Source organism: Canis aureus, chromosome 27, assembly GCF_053574225.1.
Source record: "Canis aureus isolate CA01 chromosome 27, VMU_Caureus_v.1.0, whole genome shotgun sequence".
NCBI classification, from domain to species: Eukaryota; Metazoa; Chordata; class Mammalia; order Carnivora; family Canidae; genus Canis; species Canis aureus.
The window spans coordinates 27,413,502-27,434,297 of record NC_135637.1 but is presented as its reverse complement, the minus strand read 5'-3'; the positions used below and the strand labels follow the sequence as shown (position 1 = coordinate 27,434,297).

The following is a 20,796-nucleotide window of genomic DNA, read 5'->3' as shown; positions in this document are numbered from 1 at the left end:
TTAATGAGAAAATGCGAGCGAAAGTGTCACCTCCTGCAGTAGCAGGATTGGCGTCGTTTTATTTCAAAGGTAAAGAAAGATGCCCTTGAGAGCTACGGGCCATGTGGGAAATGGGGATGGCCCAGGGCCTGGCGGTGATTCCAGGAAATCGGGGTCACCTCTGAGACCTGGTCACCCTCTGATTCCCTTGTGGCACCTGGTGTGCCTGGTGCACCTGTGTCTGCCCACCTGCAGACACCTGTCCACCCTTCCGGAGGAAGGCAACAGGCCGGGCCTCGGGGAGTCCAGCTATCGCTGCTGCCACAGGGCTGCAGGCACCTGGGGATAAACGTCTGTCTCTGCCCAGACCTCCTGAACACAGTTCACCTGTCCAGCTGCCTGCAGGAGTGCTCCATGAGATGTGCGTAATGGGCATCACAAACCCAGATGTCCAAATCAAAGAGCCCAATGGCCTCCTAGACCTGTATCCTTGCCCTTCCGCCAGTCCTTCCCCCCTCAGCTGGGGTGGTGCCAATATTCCAGTTGCTTAGGACAGAAACCCAGAAGTCATCCCTGACTCCTATGTCTCTTAGACCCACCTCCTATTGGTCAGCACACCCCAACAAGTTCTACTCTTAGAATACAGCCAGGATCCCCTCCCTTCTCACCACCCCCACTGCTGCCATCCTGGCCAGACACACCATCATTTTCCTTGTGGACTCTTCTAGAGAGAGCCTCCCAGCAGGTCTCCCACTTTCACCCTGGCCCCCACAGCCTACACTCAATGTAACAGCCTAGAGATCCTGTTCCAGGTATCTCAGACTCTAACACTTCCACTCAGTGAAGTGGTCTCAGTGACCTCTAAGTCCCCACAAGCATACCCATCTTCTTACCCTCCCTCCCTCGCTCCAGCCACACTGACAACTTGGCTTGAACACACAGTCACTGGAAGGCAGTCCAAACCCAGGCTGGCCCTCCTTGTTGGCGCCCCCCACCCACCGCCTTGCCTTATTCTGCTGGGTTTAGGTCTTGTTTTCCCCACTGGCCTACAAACTCTGGGCCCTGGGACTGGGCTTTAGCCCGTGCTGCATCCCAACACCGCCTCTTCACAGGAGAGGAGTCAAGGAAATGTATCAAGTGTAATCTATTGAGATGGAATCAAGTTTCGCCAATTTAAAGGTTTTCAAATATACAATGACGCTCCTGGTTACAGCATAATAAACTCAGGGAAGGTGGTGCTGTGCCAATTATTTCCTCTAGGCCTTTGAAGCAACTGAGTATTTCTTCTACCTAGAGAATTGATCTAGAGCAATTGTATTAGATTTGCTGGCCCAGGGGATATAAGGCATATCTAGCCACTCTGGGCCTTGATTTTTTGGCTACAAAATGAAGAGCATAATAATGCAAATGGTTACCAGTGATGGAGTGCTGACTGAATGCTGAGTGCTGGGCTTCAAACTTTACCTACATTTCTTGCAGTGCCTCATTTAGTCCCCACTCAATAGCCTCTGGTAGGTTCCACCAACCTACCAGACCTCTTTTACAGATGAAAGGACTAAGGCTCTGAGGTAAAGTGACTTGCCTAGGGTCACCAGGCTTGGACCCAGCCTCTTCTGGCTGACCTTGGAGGCACACTCTCAACCACGCTCTGTGGGGTTCCTTAAGCAGAATACTGCTCCCCAGGCTCCCAGAGGTCTCATCAGGAAACGTGCGGTGAGACTGGAACAGTGCTTTGGGTAATATTTATAAACACACAGGGAATTTTTAAAGGATCTGCGTGTGGAAGAATAATCCAACCCAGGGTATTTAACCAGATACTGTATCATGGACTCTGCAAACTGGAAGAATCTTTCGAATGTGGCGCTGTGCCCTCCACCTAGAGCTGAGGAAGGGAGGGCAGAGGGGCTGAGTACCTCATGCATATCCTCACCATGAGCAGATGCTGGGCTCCCCACCCCCCTCCCTCAGAGCTGCACCTGGCTGACAGCTGAATAGTGGAGGAGATAGGGAACAAAACGCACCCAGGGAGGAAAGCAAAACAGTAAAGAGAAAGAGGAAAGAAAATCATGCAGTCCTACTAAGGCAAATACATACAAATTTTCTCCTTTCTACATAATTGTTTTATGCTATTAGCCACATCAAACAATTATCAGACTCTACTCATGGGAAATACTTTAAAAATCTGCCACCTTGCTTCACGGGCAGCCAGAAGAGTGCCGATTTGTCCATAAAGGAGAAGATATATTAGCCAAGATGTCTTAGCAGCAAGAAAGCCAAGGGATAGAGTGTAAGATGACCAATGGGTAATTCCAACAGCTCTGCTGACTACCCTGAGGCCTGTCTAAGTTTCCTTCCTGTCCTTGTGTGTGAGGGTGAGGCCGAACCCCAGCCAGCTCCTGTCCCTCCATCTGCATTCATTCATGGAGGGCAGCTCCTGAACAGCTCTAGGTGGACGGCCACGCCACCAACACCCTTAACATGACATCTGAAAGTCAAATGCACTAACTCTGCAACCTACCTGAGATCCACTCACTCCAAATACCCTGCAGTGACAAGCCTGGAGGCAACTGCCACCCTCCCTCTAGGCTGTATCTGACCCTACATCGAGGCCGGTTGATGTGGTCACCAGAGTTTTTGGCTTTCCCTTGTGTCTATGGTGACATATTCCATGTCACATCCCCCCCTGGGCTGCTGCGGTTGCTGCAACAGCCTCCCTGGAGGCTGTCCCCTACCCCCCAACTTCTACTTGCTACCAGAACATTGTTATGCAGGCACTGTTTCCAGTAAGTCTCCTTTGTTCAGTGGTACACATATCCACTCAACTAAAATTCACACATGCATGCATGTGTGGGGTAGGTGGGTATATTTGTTGCCCATCCCAGTACTGAAGGCAACAGAGAAACAGGTCCCTGGAAATTGGTATGAGGCCACAGGAGGGGTGAGGGAGCATGTAGAAGCTAAGAACCACAAACACACGTCCACATCCTCCAGCCCAGAATGGCGAATCCCCTGGGATTCATCACAAGCAAAAAATGGGAAAGGAACACAAAGCTCTGTATCCAATGCCATTCTTTGCAAAAACCTAGAAGCAACCCAAGACCCTAAGAGCAGGCAAATGTTTATTTCATGAACTTCATGGAATATCATGGAGCCATTCAAACTTATATATGGGATGACTCTGCAGAAGTAAAAAAAAAACTGTGCTTAAAAAGAAAATGCTGAGGAAAAAAGGCAAATCATGCAATATATTTATAATTGTGTGAAAACTATCCATACCCAGAAATGTTAAAATACTAGGATTACAGGCGAATTTCTTCCAGTCTGGGCTCCCAGAATGCCCTGGGTTTCTTTCTTTTCCAGGACCTTCCTTGTCCTAAGGTGGGGGTTCCTATTTACTTGACATTTCCCACACCAGACTGCAAATTCCTTGAAGGCAGAGATTGTGGCTTTTCTTACTGTTCCCAGTCTCTCAGGTGGCCTAGCATGTGGTAGGCACACATTGAATGAATTAGCACAGGACTAAACATATAAATTAATTCATTGATAAACCAATGAGCCCTACTTGGCCAAGCCTACACATCCACACCCCCTTCTTACCTTCCCAAGCTTTCCATCACCACCCTTCTCTTCCCACCCCATGGCCCCTTGTATATGGCATTTTTTGTGCACACCACCATGCAGCCCCTTCCCCTCAGCACCTTTGCCCTTGCCCAAACCTCGACTGGACCATGCAGAGGTAAGCACAGACTGGAGAGGCCTACAGGGGCAAGATCCAATGGTGGCTTCCTGACCTGAGTTGGCCACGGCCTTCCATTGCTGTGGAACTGAGAAATATTTGATTGCCCCTCTGGGCCTCTGGTTTATCACTAATGGCTCAGGACCACAGGAGAGAGGCACTGACCCCTATATTGTCTAGGGAATCAAGCACTCCAAGGGTCTGCATAGCATACAAGTTTCTTATGGAGATATCTTAAGAATGAAGCTCTTTAAAACAGCAATGTTCTAAGAATAGCCACACAGAGATGCTGACTGGTCTCATCATTAATAAATGAGTCTGCACCAAAGCCAAAGAACTAATTTGAGAGCAATTTATAATAATGTGTTGCTAGGCAATTAAAATAAACTTCCGAGGGGGAAAAATTTTCAATTAATTGTTGATTATTTTAGATCAGAAAGATGGAGTAGGAGAGAGCACACTATTCAAACCAGTTTGAAAAACAGGAAACACGCGACAGATTTCACTAGGAATGGTGCCTGGCATGACTCTGCCTGCATGTGCCTTCTGCTGCTAGTAGCAGCCCTAGAGGTCACCTCTCTGGGAGCTGAGCCTGGTGGGCTTTGTTCTAGAGTGACCCAGGGGCTGCCCTGTATCCCTGCACATATGTTTGGAAGGAGTGGCCTGCCTGAGGGCCAGGTTGCTGGAGGACCCCATGAGAACTGGGGTCACATCCCACCAGGCAGCTCTGAGGATGCTGGCACTTTTTAGTCCTTTCTGCTCCCAGAAGTGGCTGGCCCAGGTGGCCCATTCAATTGCTTACACCAGTTATCGACCAAAAGGCCTTTTGCTTGTTGAGGTCTAAATATCACTTGACCAACAAATCCCTCAAGATGATCAAAGAGCTGGGATTCCCAGGGGATTATTATCCATTTGTCTGGTCTTCAATTATTCCTTTTTTTTTAAAAAAAAAAAATTTATTTTAAAGAGAGCGATAACAGAAATCATTAAAAATACAAATCTACTGCAGAATGCTCCTCCTCCTTGCTTGGTTATTAAAAAAGTACAAATTAAAGCAGCCTTGATGTAGGTATCCTTTTAAGTATATTAAAATGGCCCAAAAGGTATTTAATTATTAACACTAAATGCAAGTGAGATGACAGTGAAGCTGGTATGCTCATTGTTGGTGGCACGGAACGGCGGTATGTTCATTCCAGAAAGAGATATTATAACTCATGGAGGCACTGTGATGATGTTGCTTCCCTTAACTCAGTAATCTGACTCCTGGGAATATTCCTTTTGGAAATAATTCAAGAGAAGCAGAGAGCTTTCAGTACAAAGACATTCATTGCATCATTATCTGTAATAGCATAAATGAGAAACTCAAATTCACAAAAATCAGAGGATAATTCAGAACATTAGAGTACATCAACTTGGTGGAATACTACACAGCCATTAAAATGATCATTATAAAGACAGAGAGACTGTTAGTTATAAGGTGGGGTGAAAAAGGCAGAGCATGATGGCCATGTGTAATATCATGCCAAAGATATGAGATATAGGTGTATGTGCAGGCTGCAGAAGAGAAGGTAACATGCAAAATCAAAAACAGTTTTGTGAGGGTGTGAGATTCCTAGGGAGTTACCTATATTCCAAATGCTCTTTATCTTACTTTTTCCACAATCAATCTTTCTCCACAACAACAAAAATTGAGCAAGCTACATTCAATCAAATGAATTATCTGAAACCCTTTCCCAAGGGGCCAAAGGAAATACAGAGGAGTCAGCTGGGAGTAGGTGCCCTGCTCAGCATGGGGTAAGAGGCAACAGGATGGCGAGGGAACAGAATAGGACCAATGAATGGGAAGTCACAGCAGCGGAGCCAAAGCAGGTCTCAACATCACTCAGACTGCCCTGCGTTTAGGGGTCAGATGTGTGGGTCTGAGCACAGAGCTGCAACCTGCTCGCTGGGTGATGTGAAATAAGTCCAGGAGCCTCTCTGAGCCTTGTTTCCCTGATTCTCAGCCAGAGTGCTGGCTCCTTATTATGGGCTGACCTATGTCCCTCCCCGCCACCCACCTCAATTCCTATGTGGAAGTTCAAACCTGCAGTACCTGAGAATGTGACTATATTTGGAGACACAGCCTTTGAAGAGTTGACTGAGGTAAGATGAGGTCATATAGATGGGCCCCCATTCAATAGGCCTGGTGTCTTTATAAGAAAGAGATCAGGACATAGACACATACAGAGCAGAGGACAACCATGCGAGGAGACAGTGAAAAGGCAACCACCTACAAGCTAAGGAGAGAGGCCTCAGAAGAATCAAAACTTGCTGACACCTTGATCTCAGAACTGTGAGAAAATACATTTCTGTTGCGTAAGCCACCCAGTCTATGGTATTTGATGGCAGCCTGAGCAAACAAATATACCTCCCTTTGAAGAGCCCTGAGGACAACATCACCAACACAAGGCAGGCACTCAAAAGACACGTAGGAAACATAAACCAGGTCTGAGGCAGGGTCTTGGGAGTCCTGAAAACCACTGCCTCAGACAAAGGTCTGTGCTGGAAAATTGGGTCCCAATGTCTATCAATGAATTCATTCTATTGTGACATTCAGAACGACTATGATGTCCTGCAAAATACCTTCTCCCGTGATCCCCATCGCAGCCGGAATGGGGCTGGGCAGGACAGACAGCACTGTACAAAATGAAAGTTTAGTCAATTTAAGGTGTTCTGTTCAAAGTCAAAGAGCACCTGGGTGGCTCAGTGGTGGAGCATCTGCCTTTGTCTCGGGCTGTGATCCCGGGGTCCTGGGATCAAGTCCCGCATCAGGCTTCACGCAGGGAGCCTGCTTCTCCCTCTGCCTATGTCTCTCCTCTCTCTCTGTGTCTCTCATGAATAAATAAATCTTTAAAAAAAATAGTCAAAGAGCAAGTACAAACCAAGAAGGGTCACTGATGCAACATCTTAAACTTCTAAGCTCCACTTCTCCCCACTACTAAAAAATAAGGCTCTAATTGATTGATGCTACAACACGAAGGTTTAGAAACTCCACAGCCCCCATAAATCTAGTTAGAAGATAAGCAACACAGAAAATACTTGAAAAATAAATAACTGACAAAGGAGAAATAGCCATAACTCAGAATGAGCTTCTACAAATCAATATTTTTTTTACAAATCAATATTTTTATAAAAATATCTAAACAGTATATTTACACAATATTACACAGTAATATTTACACAAATATCTAAACAGTAAAATGGCAATAAATATGAACATACAAGTCACAAAATGTGCATGATTGGTCAATAAAGAGATAAAAGTATACTCAATCTCTATTGGTAATAAGGAAAATGCAAAACAGAGCAAAGAAATGCCTTATCATTCACACATCAGAGCAACAAAGCATAAAAAGAATGATGGGGTAGCCTCTGTTGATAATCCGTACCATTGGGAGATATAAATTTATGCCCTCTTTTTGGCTAAAAATTTGATAGTGTCTGTTGGTATCCACCATAGGTATCCTCTTGTAGTTTAGCAATTCTACTTCTAGGAATCTATACACACATGCATTAATTTGTACACACAAGAAGGTCCACTAAGCACTCCGTGAAATAGTAGTAAAACATAAAGAACCTAACTGTCCATCAAGAGGGAAATAATTAAATAAATTATGATATACTTCAGAATTCTATACAGTTATTTTATTTTTTTAATTTTTTAATTTTTTAATTTTTTAAAATTTTTATTTATTTATGATAGTCACACACAGAGAGAGAGAGGGAGACAGAGACACAGGCAGAGGGAGAAGCAGGCTCCATGCACCGGAAGCCCGACGTGGGACTCGATCCCGGGTCTCCAGGATCGTGCCCTGGGCCAAAGGCAGGCGCCAAACTGCTGCACCACCCAGGGATCCCCTATACAGTTATTTTAAAAATGAGATAGGTCTATTTGTGTTGACATGTAAAGATCTCCAAAATAAGGCAGCCCAGGTGGCTCAGTGGTTTAGCACCGCCTTCGGCCCAGGACGTGATCTGGAGACCCGGGATTGAGTCCCATGTCAGGCTCCCTGCATGGAGCCTGCTTCTCCCTCTGCCTGTGTCTCTGCCTCTCTCTCTCTCTCTCTCTCTCTCTCTCTCTCTGTGTCTCTCATGAATAAATAAATAAATAATCTTAACAACAACAACAACAAAAATCTCCAAAATATATTGGTAAGGGAAAAAGCAAGCTGCTTATCAACATCCACAATATGATCTCATTTACATATATGTAAGTACATGTGTGGGTGTGTGTGTGTACTTACATGGCTTTGTAAAAGCATGAGAAAAGATCTGGAAAAGCACCCTGCTAACCAATGGGTGTGTATATTTCTTGGGAGGGAGGTAATGAAAGATGACTAAATTTTATGTTATATATTTTAGAGTCATTTAAATATTTTACCATCTTGTATTTCCTAACAAATGTCATCTCTCAACAAATTACAATTGGTGAGTGTGCCAGAATCAACTACTGCTCATGTTGAAACCTGTGAGACCCTACAAAAGACTCTCTAATGGTAGAAGGTCAGGCATGAAGGGAGGTACATAATGAGTGAGTTTGGGGGCAGGAGGGCCCAGAAGTCACATCAGAGAAACCACCACATCAGTGCACACAGACAAACCTGGGAGGCAGCAATCAGAGAGGGGCTGGATCATTTGACGCACCCGTGGCACAATACCCATGAGGCGGAGGAGCAGAGCCGCCCATGGTGACGGGCCCTGCAAAGAACGGATATAGCTGCAACCAGGTCTGGGAGGCAAAAATGCACCTGTCACTCGGCCAGGCTGCAGGCCTCACCCCACCCTCAGCCACAAGGCTGCTGGCAGATACTCACAGGTACGACACCAGTGACCTTGAGAGTAGCAGCTGTGGCTCATGGATGAGGCTCAGGAGAGGCCACCATGTGGATGGCCAGGCATCCACCTATGGTCACCTCACCAGGACTGCTCTAGGTTGCATGGTCCAGAGAGGTGTCAGGAGAAGTGTCAAAAAAGGAGAGGATGTTGTAGGCAAGTGTAGACTGAAGATGCAGGGATGAAGTGACAGATGCTATTCAAAAGAGCCATCCCTAAATGCAGCAGCCCCATCTGATGCCCTCTCTAGCGCCCTTAGTGTGGCAGGCATGAGTCACACCGGAGGCCTCTTTTTGAAATCCCATACTTCCTGGTCGTGTAACCACACACTGGTTGCCCTCCAACCTCCTCTCTACCCCCTCCCAGGCAAGAGTCAGTCCTCATTCCCATGTCCTTCTCACTCCTTGTTGGGTGGGGCCCAAGTAATGGTGCCCATGCCCATGGCTCACTGTCCTGTCTCCCTCTTCATGTTTCCCCATACATACCATTGCTACGGTCTTCCCCTTCAAGCTCCAGATTTCCAAGGCCAACTAGATATCCCCCACACTCAAAACCTGTCCCCAACTGAGCCCAGCATCTCTCCTCTGCTCCTTCATGACAACCTTTCCCCCTCCAGACAATTCTTTCTGGCCACAGGCACCAGGCTGAGGACCTGAGGGTGGGCTCCTATGGCTTCTCCCTCACCTTGGGGCCCCTACACGCAATGTGGCCCCAAGTCCTAAGGATGTTAACTTCAAAATGTTTTGCAAATCCATACCCTATTCTGCACCTGGGAGGAATAAGACATGCCCCAGCTCACTTCCAAGGTCTCAGCTTCAACATTTACCCCTTCTGATCCATCCTTCAAGCTGCCATAGGGACAATTTACTGAAAATACAACATCTGCTGTCACTTCCCCTCCATGGCTCCCTGATACCCACAGCAGCAAGTTCAAATTCAAACTCCTTGGAAAAGCACAGCCCACAGCCAAAAGGCAGAAGGAAGGAGCTTAAGCCTTGTGGGCCTCAGAAATTCCTCACTTCTTACTCCTTGGCTTCACCCCTGCTCTTCCTGCCCCTGCCTTTGCTCACCTGGCTGAGATGCCTGGTCTTTCCTTCCCTTGACTGGCTGCTGTCATCTCTGGAAACTGGGTGTGGGCCCCTCCCTAAGGGAGCTTTACTTGACAGCTGCCACCCCAGAGAGGGGTGGAAGGACCCCTCCTCAGGGTGCTCATCAAACCCTCACTCATCACTTGCTGCACTCATCACACTGATTCATAAGGATCTTGACTGTCCACCTGCAAATACATGGTCAGTACCTTGAGGGCCAGGGAGGAGGGGTACTCACTGTATTAGTTTCCTAGGGCCATCACAAACCAGATGGCTTCAAGCAACAGAAATTTAATGTCTCACAATTCTGGAGACTAGAAGTCTACCATCAAGGTGCTGGTAGAGCCATGCTCCCTCTGAAGTTTATAGAGAAGGATCTTTCCTTGCCTCTTCTAGTTTCTGGTGGTCGCAGAAGTTTGTTGGCTTACAGTAGCATAAGTGTCATCTCTGCTTCCATCTTCATATGACCATCCCCTTTGTGACTGAGTCCAAATTTCCCTCATATTAGGAGACCAGTTGTATTGGATTATGTACCACTCATGACATCATCATAACTTGATGCATCTGCAAAGACCCTAGTTCCAGTCACATTCACAGGTACTGAGGGGTTAGGTATTTAATATATCTTTTGGGGGGGGGGGTACACAATACAACCCATAACCCTCACTTGGGCATCACTATTGCCCAAAATCATTAATGGGTGACTTAGCCAGTGTGCTCTGGGTCTGTGTAGGGGAGGAACAGTCAGAGAAGGAAGGCATCTTGAAGAAGGTAGCTCTGAAGCTAGGCCTGGAGGAGGTGGGAGAGGGAAGGGACATGTCCAGGTGGAAGGAGGAACACAGCATGGGGGAGGAGGGAGAGTCGGGCTGCACAAGAAGCCATGGCTCTGTGCTTTGTGCTGCAGGGAGCTGAGCCAGCCTGCAGAAAGGCTTTTCAGGCTGTGCTGCGGCATCTGCCCTGGTACCCTGGAGGCAGTAGGGGGCCAGGGCAGGAGGGAGCCAGGGAAGGTTCAACAGGAAAGCAGTGACAAGAGCAGACCAGTGTTCCTGAAACATAACTCTGCCTGAGGCATAGAGGGGCATGTCTAAAAGGGCCCTCCTGATGCAGGGAGTCACCAATAATGAGGGCAGTGGCGGCAGGACAAGGAGAGAATCCAGAGAAAGTGTGACAGAATGGACAGGGCATGACCTCAGGCAGCAAGGAGAGGAAGGAGTTGAAGGTTGCAGGAGCTGGGGTTCATGAGGCCAGTGACTGAAGGAGAGTAACATGCTGGCAGGAGTGGCAATGGGTTTAGCGTCATGAAATGCCATGCAATTTAAGAAGCAAGCTCATGGGTGTGCTCATTAAGTAACTGCTGAGGTGGGGCAGCTGTAAGAGTGTACAAAGCAGCTGTGAGTCCACATTCTTCATAAATAATTCAGGTTTATGGGCAACAAACATGTTTTTTTATATCAATGCCTAGTACCCAGGCTGTTAGCAGCAGGCATTTTGGAAGAAAGGTCTCAAGCCAAGGGAACTAGAAACTCAACTGAATCACCTTTAATATTACTGTATCGCCTCAGGAAATGGAAATCAATACAGTGTGCAAATGGCTACTGTGTGCCAGTGGAGGCCAGATGGAGTTGGTTCCCAGGCGGGGGAGCCAGGGGCAGTGGGATCTGTCCACCTTGGGGGCATCTCTGGGATCAGAGGAGGTCCCAGGACTTAGGATGCCCTTTTTGACAGAGCTACCAGCAACACCCCAGAATTCTTGGAGAGGCACCACTAAGGCACAGCATTAGGAGAGACTCTTGCCTTGGGGAATGGAATAAAGACCCTTCTCTCCACTCCTCCCACCTTCAGGGGTGATTCATTCCACCTGGGCCTTGGGCTCTTCATATCAGGAGAGGATGGCCTCACTGTTTTCCAAGGGCCCTTCTACCTTCCAGCCCTGCTGACCGCTGTGGCTGCTGTCCCTGCTGCCCAATCACAAACATGCCTCATCCCCAGGCGAGGATGGGAAGACCTGGCAAGCCTAAAAGGGAAGGTCTCAGACACTAACTGCTCCAAGTCGTGATTCTGTACAGCTGATCCTAACCCCTGCTTATTCTTTCTCCTCTAGCCACTCGGCAATGGGTGGCCATCAACTCAGCGCGAGAAGGGAGCACTGGATTATGACCCTAGCGATCAAGGGGACTATGGGTGTGTCGCTTGGTCGCCCTTTTCATGCTATCAGCTCTTCTCTGAGGCTTTCTCCCCATGCCAGCCAGGCAGGTGCCACAGTCAGAACCTGGACACGTGTGATCTAATCTCACGCATATCATAGGGTATGGTAATAGTTCCATCTCACAGGGTCGTTATGAGGACTGGAAAGCCCAGTCAGTGTCAGCTGCTATTACCACAGGGTATTGGGGACATAAACAGGACACACATTGTTGGAGGACAACCAGTATCAGAGAGAGAGAGAACCTCACGGGAGACAGCAGTAGCCTCACCCCACAAGAAAATGTCCCCTGCCACATAGCCTCTCCTGGAAGGGGTTTCTCTGAACAGAAACTCCCCTCATGGCCTTTGGCATGGAGGCTCCCTTCTTCCTGGAGGGAACACTCCCCTTGTCTTTTGCCAGAGCTTCACTGCTGGCCAGCCAAGGTCCCTAGATGACAGCAGACCCAAAGACAGCCCCCACCTCAGGAACACCACCTCCAGCAGGACCAGGCTATCCCAAAGCAAACTACTGAGTTCTTTCACAGCCGTCATGATTTCAGTAAAAACATCAGTGTGTGGGGACTTTTGTCCCAATCTGCTCAGATTTTTCTAGTAACCAGTGGCAGTAGACTATGGCAAGACATATCAAGGATAACACTGAGCCCCTACAATCCTGTGCTAAGCTGACATACCACACAGCTGTTACTTTCTCTATCTTACAAATGATAAAACTGAGGCTCAGGTGGCACCTGGATGGCTCAGTGTCCAACTCTTGATTTCATCTCAGGTGATGATTCCAGGGTCATGAGATCAAATCCCTCAACAAGCTCCGCAGTCAACAGGGAGTCTGCATCTCTTTCTCTGCCCCTCCCCCTGCTCTCTCTCTCTCTCTCTCAATAAATAAATAAATAAATAAATCTTATTTTTTAAAAAAAGCCAACCCCGAGGCTGAGAGAGACTAAATCATGGCATATGGTTAATAAGAGGTGAAATGGGAATTTTAACTGGGGTCTCTTAATCTACAAAATGAGGCCTTTTTTTCACTCCTTTACACAACATAGGTATTATCATCATTCCTAATAGCACTCTAGCAGGAACCCAGGATGAATTATTTTCACCAAAATGAAACTTGTTCTATTGCCATATATTCATCACTATATCTTTATTTTCTGCGTTGGCCTTGAGAAATCCAGTCAGAAAGGTTCTGTTCATATTTTTCATGCATATTTTATAATTGTATATAGATGAAGGCTTGCATGGGATATAACCAAGTGTGGGACTTCTGAACAGTGACCGTGAACTGGATCTAGGACTATGTATCACCTAGACAACCCTCAAATGTTATCTTTCTCAGTTACAGAGGAGAACTTGAGCCCACCTTAATTATTGAGGAGGTTTTAAGTTGCTAAGATTGTTAATAAAAATAGGTAGCCTGATTGCATTACAGGTTTAGAGCGTGCTAAGAAAATATATATATATATATATATATATATATATATATATATATATATATATACAACTTGATCTAGTTAAAGAAAACTTCAGGCCTATAAATGTATTTTCAAAACAAACAACATGCAAAGCTCAAATACATTGTTTTTCCAAAGCAAAAGCAATGGCCTGCTGCTCAGCAGGCCTGCAGTTAATGTATTTTGGACTTCATAATTTTAGGAACCAAGTCAGCAAGGATGTCAAAGTACAGTTATGAGTCAGCCATCCTTCCAGACAACTACTCTCTAAAGAGGTTTATTCATCTGGCCAAAATACAAAGTGTTTAGATGGTAGGTCAAAACTTACCTATTCAAAACAAAGATGCTTTGGGATGGAAAAAAAGTGGTCATGAATAATGTAAATCAAGTATATGTTCGATATGCAATTATTATGCTTTCCCCAATATGATCTTTCCTCTCTACAGAACACTGTAGAACAGAGATAAATGGTACCTGGTACCTAATGGTACCCAGGAATGCTACCACATTCTTGGCATACATTTCAATCAGCACTGCAGCATCATTGCAGCTCACACTGACCCTAAAACAAGCACATCATCTCACATATCTTTTCCACCTCTCTTTCAGTTAATCAACACCACTAGGTATCCAACGATCCAAGGACGCTGCCCACTAGAGTCATTTCTAATGCACATAACTTAGGTTAGACAGTCAGAACAAAACCCAGACCCGGATCCTCCAGAACAAGCCTATTCAGATTCAGAAGCTTCATGTACATCCACCTGGTTACAACAGGCATTTTACAAGGTTTGGAATCTAGACTTCTATGGGGCCCTGGAGAATGATCCCTCCAACTCCACCCCCCTTCCTTCCACCCCTTCACCTCCCCAACACACCAAAAGTCCTTCACCAAGGTAGTAGAGCCCCCCAACAGCCCACCCATCAGGTTCTAGGAGTCAGGAGGTCTATCTGTCTGACCTTGCCAGGTGATGGAGATGGGAACCGAATGCTGGTGGGATCGAAGGCAGAGGTGACCCATCAAGTTTAAACACATCTCCCCCTTCAGTGGATGGCTCAAAGCAGGAGGGGGGCAGCTTTAAGGACCAAAGAAGCCCAAGGCTCCTGGCTGGGTAGTTGCCCAGCGTGACCCCAAACTGCTTACTCAGAGGCACAGGCCAGCTGGAGAAGGGCTTTTCCTGTGACAGGCACTACCGGAGTTTAAAATCCCCTTTGCGTGCTGGGAAAACACACACACACACACACACACACACACACACTAGCAGGGAGTGCCTGCCCAGTATGTACTCCAAAGATCTGCCTCAGTCCGGCTCACTCACATCAGCCAGGTGCACTCAGGTGACCCTTGCCCTTGAAGTCCTGGTAATGGCAGCTCAGGTGTCTAAGGAGACTGGAGGAAGGCAGGGAAAGGGCTTTACCTCTTGCTTGCAGCCCCTGGGGAAGGCTCAAGCCTGCCTTCCCTGCTAAAAGATGGCTGGCCTCTGTCTGGGCTGAATTCCAGTGTCTGGTCTACACAGGGCCAGTCCCTTGCACAGACAGAGGAGAGTATTGCCCTTGGGACACCAACCTGGGCAAACATCCCTTCTCAGTGTCATATAGTGAGCAGCACCCAGGGTGGTGAAGAGGACATGCTTAGTGACTGCCCTTAGACTTCTAGCTAAACCCTTTGTCCCCTGGCTTGTGAGGGCAGAGGGACTGCCCTCTATCCCAGGACTGGGTAAGTACCAGGACAGAGACATCTGAGCCCTCAGTCCTGTAGGCTGCTCAAGATCGGGGCTGGAAGAAATTTACAATGGCTAAGGAAAATTTAAAAGCCCAAGAGATCCCATGCCTCGGGACCCGCCCGCCCCATGCCTGCTCCGCCAGCTCCAACTCACCCCAGGTAGGGGCTCCCGAGTGTGGAAGTGGGTCTGGCCCCCAGGCTGCAGGGGCTCTTGCAGCCGCCGCCGCCGCCTTCCCGCCGCCGCGCTCTCAGTGCATCTCCGTGCAGTGCCGGCTGCCACCGCCGAGCCGGGAGGAGGAGGGCGGTCCCCGGATTGGGTGTGTGCTAGCCGGCGGCTCCCGGCCCGCCTCCCCACCGCGGCCGCCCCTTCAGCACCGCGGACAGCGGCCAGCCCGTGCGCTCCGAGGGCGGCCCAGCCGAGAGGAGCCGTGCGCCCCGCTCCGCCCCTCCGCCTCGCCCGCGGGTCAGTCAGCCGGAGCGCAGCAGGGGCGCGGCGCGCCGCGTCCTCATTCCTCCTCCTCCACCCGCCCGAGGAGGCCGCCTCCGTCCCTCGGGGCCCCGCTCCAAGAGCAGAGGGCGCCGCGCCAGGCCCCCAGATAGTCCGCGGAGGACGGGACGCGCCTCCTCCCGCCGGGCCGGAGCAGGGATTAGCGCTCTCCTCCCGCCCCGCGGGCTAGACAAAGGCGAGCTCTCGGTGTCGAACACCAGCGGGCGACGGAAAGCTCAGCTCAGCCTCTTAAAATGCAGGAGCATGGCCCGGAACCCGACCCGGCTTTAAGCGTGCTATCGCGGCTCAATCAGGCCAAAGAGGGCTGGCCCTTCACCTGGGTCCAGTGTGGGAGGGGCTCTTGGCTCAAGCCGTCACTTCTCCGCTGTCATATATCCTGGAGTTGTAAGGTGTTAACCAGTTAGAGTGTCTTGGGAACTAGGGAGAGGGAGAGACTTTGGGGTTCCATCCCCACCTGGAATCCAAGTCCCTCCTCCACATCTTTGGTGCCAGAGCCTCAATCAACCAACAGATGGGACTACTGGAGCCTGGTGACATCATTCAGAACGCTTCCACATTTTTCATTTCTGTTAAAATCCCTCCCACCAGTCCTTGTCTCCTGCCAGGAAAGTCGAGACTGAGATGATGGGCCCTGGTTCTGAGAGCCTCTGCCACAGACCAGAAACATGACCTGGGCCACCCTGACCTCTGCCCTCAGTGAACCTCCGCTTCTCCTCTTGGGATGTAGGGGTAAGGATGGAGCTACCTCTGGCTCCAAGTCTGAGATAATTCAGCCTGTCTGCCTGGCCAAGCAGGAGAATCCACAGACTGGGCAGCCACCCCCAGCCCAGCTCACTTCATGGACTCCCTAGCGCCTTTCCATGTACAAAATGAGGAAGCCCACTGCCAAAACTAGCAACTCTTGCTTAATTCTTTCTAAGGCAACCACAACTTTTATGCCTTATTAATTCAAATCCAAAGACATGTTGATTTTTTACCATTTGGTTGAGCCCCTGGTTTGAAAGGGGAAGATCAAATAGAATGAGTTCTAGTCGAGGTTAATAAATGCTATCCAAGCAAGCATGAGGCACTCCACTCAAACATTCACAGATCAAGGCTGCTACACAAAGAGCCCAGAGCTGAAACATTCAGGAAGGGCACAGCAGGAACAGGAGTGAGCATTTGCCATCCAGGAAATGCAGCAAGTGGGGGGAGGGAGGAGGGGCTCCTCCAGTTTCCACATCAAGGAAAAAGAATCACAACCCACATGTGGTGCCTTTAAAAAGAAACAAAACCACTACCTCTACAGTCTTTTAACTTTTTTTTTTTTTTTTTAGTAGCATACCATCAAAACACAGACAAGAAGCGAGTCAGGTTCCAGGGACACCAGGTTATGTGGGCTTCCTGCTGCACTGGTCACAGGCATCAGATGGAGTATGGGCTGCCTGTCTGCCTTGCAAACATCTGGCATTTGCCAAGTGGACACGTTGACACTTAGGAGGAAAGTCTCAGGTCTTTCTTTGTGCATTTCCTCATTTGGAATGGAATTTCTTGAGGATTTTGAGACAGAGAATTCCTTCAATTTAACTCTTTTAATTGTCTAACTTAGGGCACATTCAGCAATCACCAGCAGAGTCTGCATCTTCATCTCCAGGAAATCAGTGAGGGACCCAGTTGATGAGGGAACAGGATTAGCTGAGATCAAAGCACGGTGGATATCCCATCCAGGGTGGGATATGTGTGACATTCTTCAAGAAGTTTCCAATTGTCTTAATGTTAATGCCTTGCTAGAGGGAAAAACAACCTTTAACTTGACAATGGCAAAGCCTCCAGTATCCTGTAGGTCCTCCTTAGCATATAAAAATCCTTTTGAAATCTCCCTTTTGCTTACCTTCCCCCAACCCCTGGGTATATAATCAGCTACCCCTCACAAGCCTGACGCAGCACCCCACCAAACTTCACTTATGTTCTGAAATTTCGTCATTTGGCACCCTACATGGGGCTTTGAATCTTTACATCTGGACTCTGAGCTTCAGTGCAAAGTTGGTGAGTACTTTCTCTCTTCTTCCTTTTACTCTCATTCCAGGGGCCCTTCAAGGAGTACAGTCTTATTGGAACACTTTCATGCTGATTGCTCTGGCTGCAATCCTCTAGCCCATGGCTACCCTACGGGGAGGAGAAAGCCTGCCTTTTGGCTGGTAGTTAGTAAGTACCCTAGCCAGAATAGTAATAAGACCCAGAAACTTAATGCCCTCTCTTTATTCCTGTCCCTATACAAAGTTGTCTGTCTTGGGCATGGGACAGCCAGCTAAGTAACCAGGACGGCTGCCAATCTTAAGACTCCTGTGTGAGGTTTCCTCCCCATTGGTCTAATGTGATCCCCTCCACATCCCTGGTCTAGCTGTTTCTAGCTGCGAGATCTCTACTGTGAGCTGGCTGAAACTAGTGCTCAATGGAATTAAAACCAACTGGGGACCGTTTCCTAGGGAAGTTGGCTGTAAGAATTACACGTGTTGGAACGTCGCATAGACCATGATGGATTTCTTTCTTTATTGTTGTCCGTCAATGTCCTCTAGTAACCACTTAAACTACAAAATTAGGTAATTTCCCCTTGTAAAACTTTTCTAGTGTTCTCCATGTGAAGGGCGAGAAATTGGGGCCATTGGGTTTAACATTGTACTTTGTCAGCCATCTCAGACCAAGAACTGAACCCCATCCCGGTTACAGGAAGAAATCACTCCCCACTCTAGTCAAGCCACCGGCTCATATAGGACTGTGGAACCCCCCAACCACCGAAGAATGTAAACTCTGCTCTTTGCCCGCCAAACCCGTGTGCCAATTCTGACCAGAATAACAGGCTAGTTCAAACGGACCCTATAGGATGAATTGTAATTCAATTGGCCATCTGCTTGTGGACCGACATGACTATGTAACTTTCTTTATGTGTTACAATCCCCATTGGCCACCGGCGCCTATAAAACTGCTACACCTCTTAACCTCGGGGTCCAAGCCCCTGCTCTGTTGTGTCGGGTATACTTGGACCCAAGCTCGAGCTTGTAAATAAGCTCTCGTGTGTTTGCATTGGTGTCGGCTCCTTGGTGGTTTCTCTGATATGCAATCTTGGGCACAACACTCCATGAGTTAAAAATGGCAGGTTTTGCCTTCAAGGCAAGGTAAAATAAGGCGTGACCTTCATAGCATGACCTTCAAGGCATGGTATTTCAGTCCATGGGCAGGCCTCCTTCCTACTGGAGCCTTTAACGGCTGCAGTGATCATTTGCAATTTTGTTTGGGGGATGCCTCAGGTTGCTTTGACACTAGAAACCTCTGACATATCCTGCTCATGGGACGCCACCCCGCAGTAGGGGGGGGCGTGGATTTTCTTTGGTAATGGACCTTCTTTACTCCTTAGGAGCATGGGAGCTCCTCTCTTCAGTCCCCAAGGACTCTCCTTTGGGGTGCTTTTTAACCCATTGGAAACAATTCGGATTGCAAAATTTAGAAAAGGACTGAGCTCTAACTAACACTGCATGGCCTCAGCGGGATCTATCCATTAGATCTCTTCTGCAGGAAATAGGGCAAATGGTCCAAACATGTTGGCTAGTAAACTCCCTTCTGACATTGGATAATAATGATCTAGGTAGGCCTCCTCCAAGTAAACCCAGGTTGCTGGAGGAAATACAGGCCATCCCAGACAAAAGGGACTCTGACTCTCTGTTCCCCCTAATAGATATGGGGGTTCCTCCCTCATTCATTTCCCTGGTTAATGACTATAATTGGAGCCAACTGTGCTTAGTCTACCTCAGGACAGGGACTTTAAGGAATACTTCCAAGCAGCTGCCAAAACTGTTTCAGGGAAATTCCCTGTCTTCTCCGATCTGACATGGACTGCCTATCCCCCCCACCCCCTTGTTGGTGGGAAAACATAGTGTCTGCTCTAGAACCAGGAACCCTTTCTCTGCCTTCTGACGGCACTTCACCTCTTCTGCCTCCCTCCCCCCTCCTCATGTTTCTGTACCACCTTGGTGCAGCCCACATAACTGGCTTCTATATCATCCTCCAGCACCATTAGCTCCTCCTACCCTTGCTCTCAAGAAGCAAAGAGGAGCACCCTCTGGACTTAAAAACGCCCACTCCAGATTTCCCCACCAGTGTTTCAGGTAAAAATTGACAATGGGAAGGATCCAGGTGGAAGATAAATAGGTACGTAAACTAACTTAAGTGGTTTAAGGTAGAACTGTCTTTAAAGTTACCAGCATTAAATGTGAAACTTTTATTCTACCAAGGTTTGTTAAGGTCAAAGTAAGTTCATGTTATCTCTGTAATTTCTTAGCAAAAGAAAACTTGAAATAATGGTTAACTGTCTCAAAGTTTTCATAAGTAATTGTTAGGACAACTTTCAAAGTCTTTGGCAACCTGAAACCTTACAAAGTTTTGCTTGGATAATCTAGGTCTTTTCCAAATAGGATAAAGTGGTAAAACATTGATTACTGGATGTAGGTTTGTGCTTTGGATGTCTTACTGCAAAGAAAATAAGGGAAGTAATGCTATCTATAAGAAAGATCTAAGGAATGGAAATACAACTTTCTAAGGTTTTAACAAACTTCCCAAGATTTGAGTTGTAAGCGAAGTCTCTTTAACTCACTAGGCCTTTTTATTTGGTATGTTAACTCTGGAAGCACTGTTATATAAGCCTTAGGTTATGTTTGGGTAAATGCTGTAACTATTCTAGAGGTTACATGCAATTCCTAAAGCTTCAATATGTTTTAATATAAGGTCATCACTTGATATTTTGATCATTGAAATGTTATGTGTCACAGAAATAACTAGATTTCCTTGCCAGCTATGTTGTAACATATCAGATTTTTAACCATGTCCATTTTTCAGTCTTGTCATTTATAATTGTTCTTATTTTCTTGAAAAATGAGATTCATCTTCAAGGAGATTCATAAAAGATCTTGAGATCTTTAAATACAGACATTCAATGTCTTTAAAATCTTAAAACTGAAATGGGTAATAATTTCCAGAACTAAACTGCATTCAAACTAATCAAAAATCCTAATATGGGACACTAAGTAAATTGGGGGAAATGATTATATATAGTTGTTGTACTCTTGGTTAAAACATTGCTGGTTCTCTAATATTTGCTCTTCCAAGCTAAGAAAACACTCACTTAAAATATCCATGACTTACAGAAATGTGATATAAAGTATTCATTTGTAAGCATTAACTTTTGTCTCTACTTGAATCCCCTGAAA

General features: G+C 47.2%; 1 protein-coding gene across 6 annotated transcripts in view; it reads right to left on the bottom strand.

Annotated features, from left to right (window-relative positions):
* The window catches only part of OSBP2 (oxysterol binding protein 2), a 192,502-nt gene that overhangs the window by 69,612 nt on the left and 102,094 nt on the right, over positions 1–20,796 (bottom strand). Inside the window, exon 1 of one of the 6 annotated variants that reach the window (XM_077874337.1) lies at positions 8,356–8,431. The exons of the other annotated variants lie outside the window; for them this stretch is intronic. Coding sequence (XP_077730463.1) covers positions 8,356–8,416 — 61 coding nt within the window. The 5' untranslated portion in view covers positions 8,417–8,431. Of the gene's footprint in view, positions 1–8,355; positions 8,432–20,796 lie in introns of those variants that run through there. 6 annotated transcript variants of the gene reach the window in all.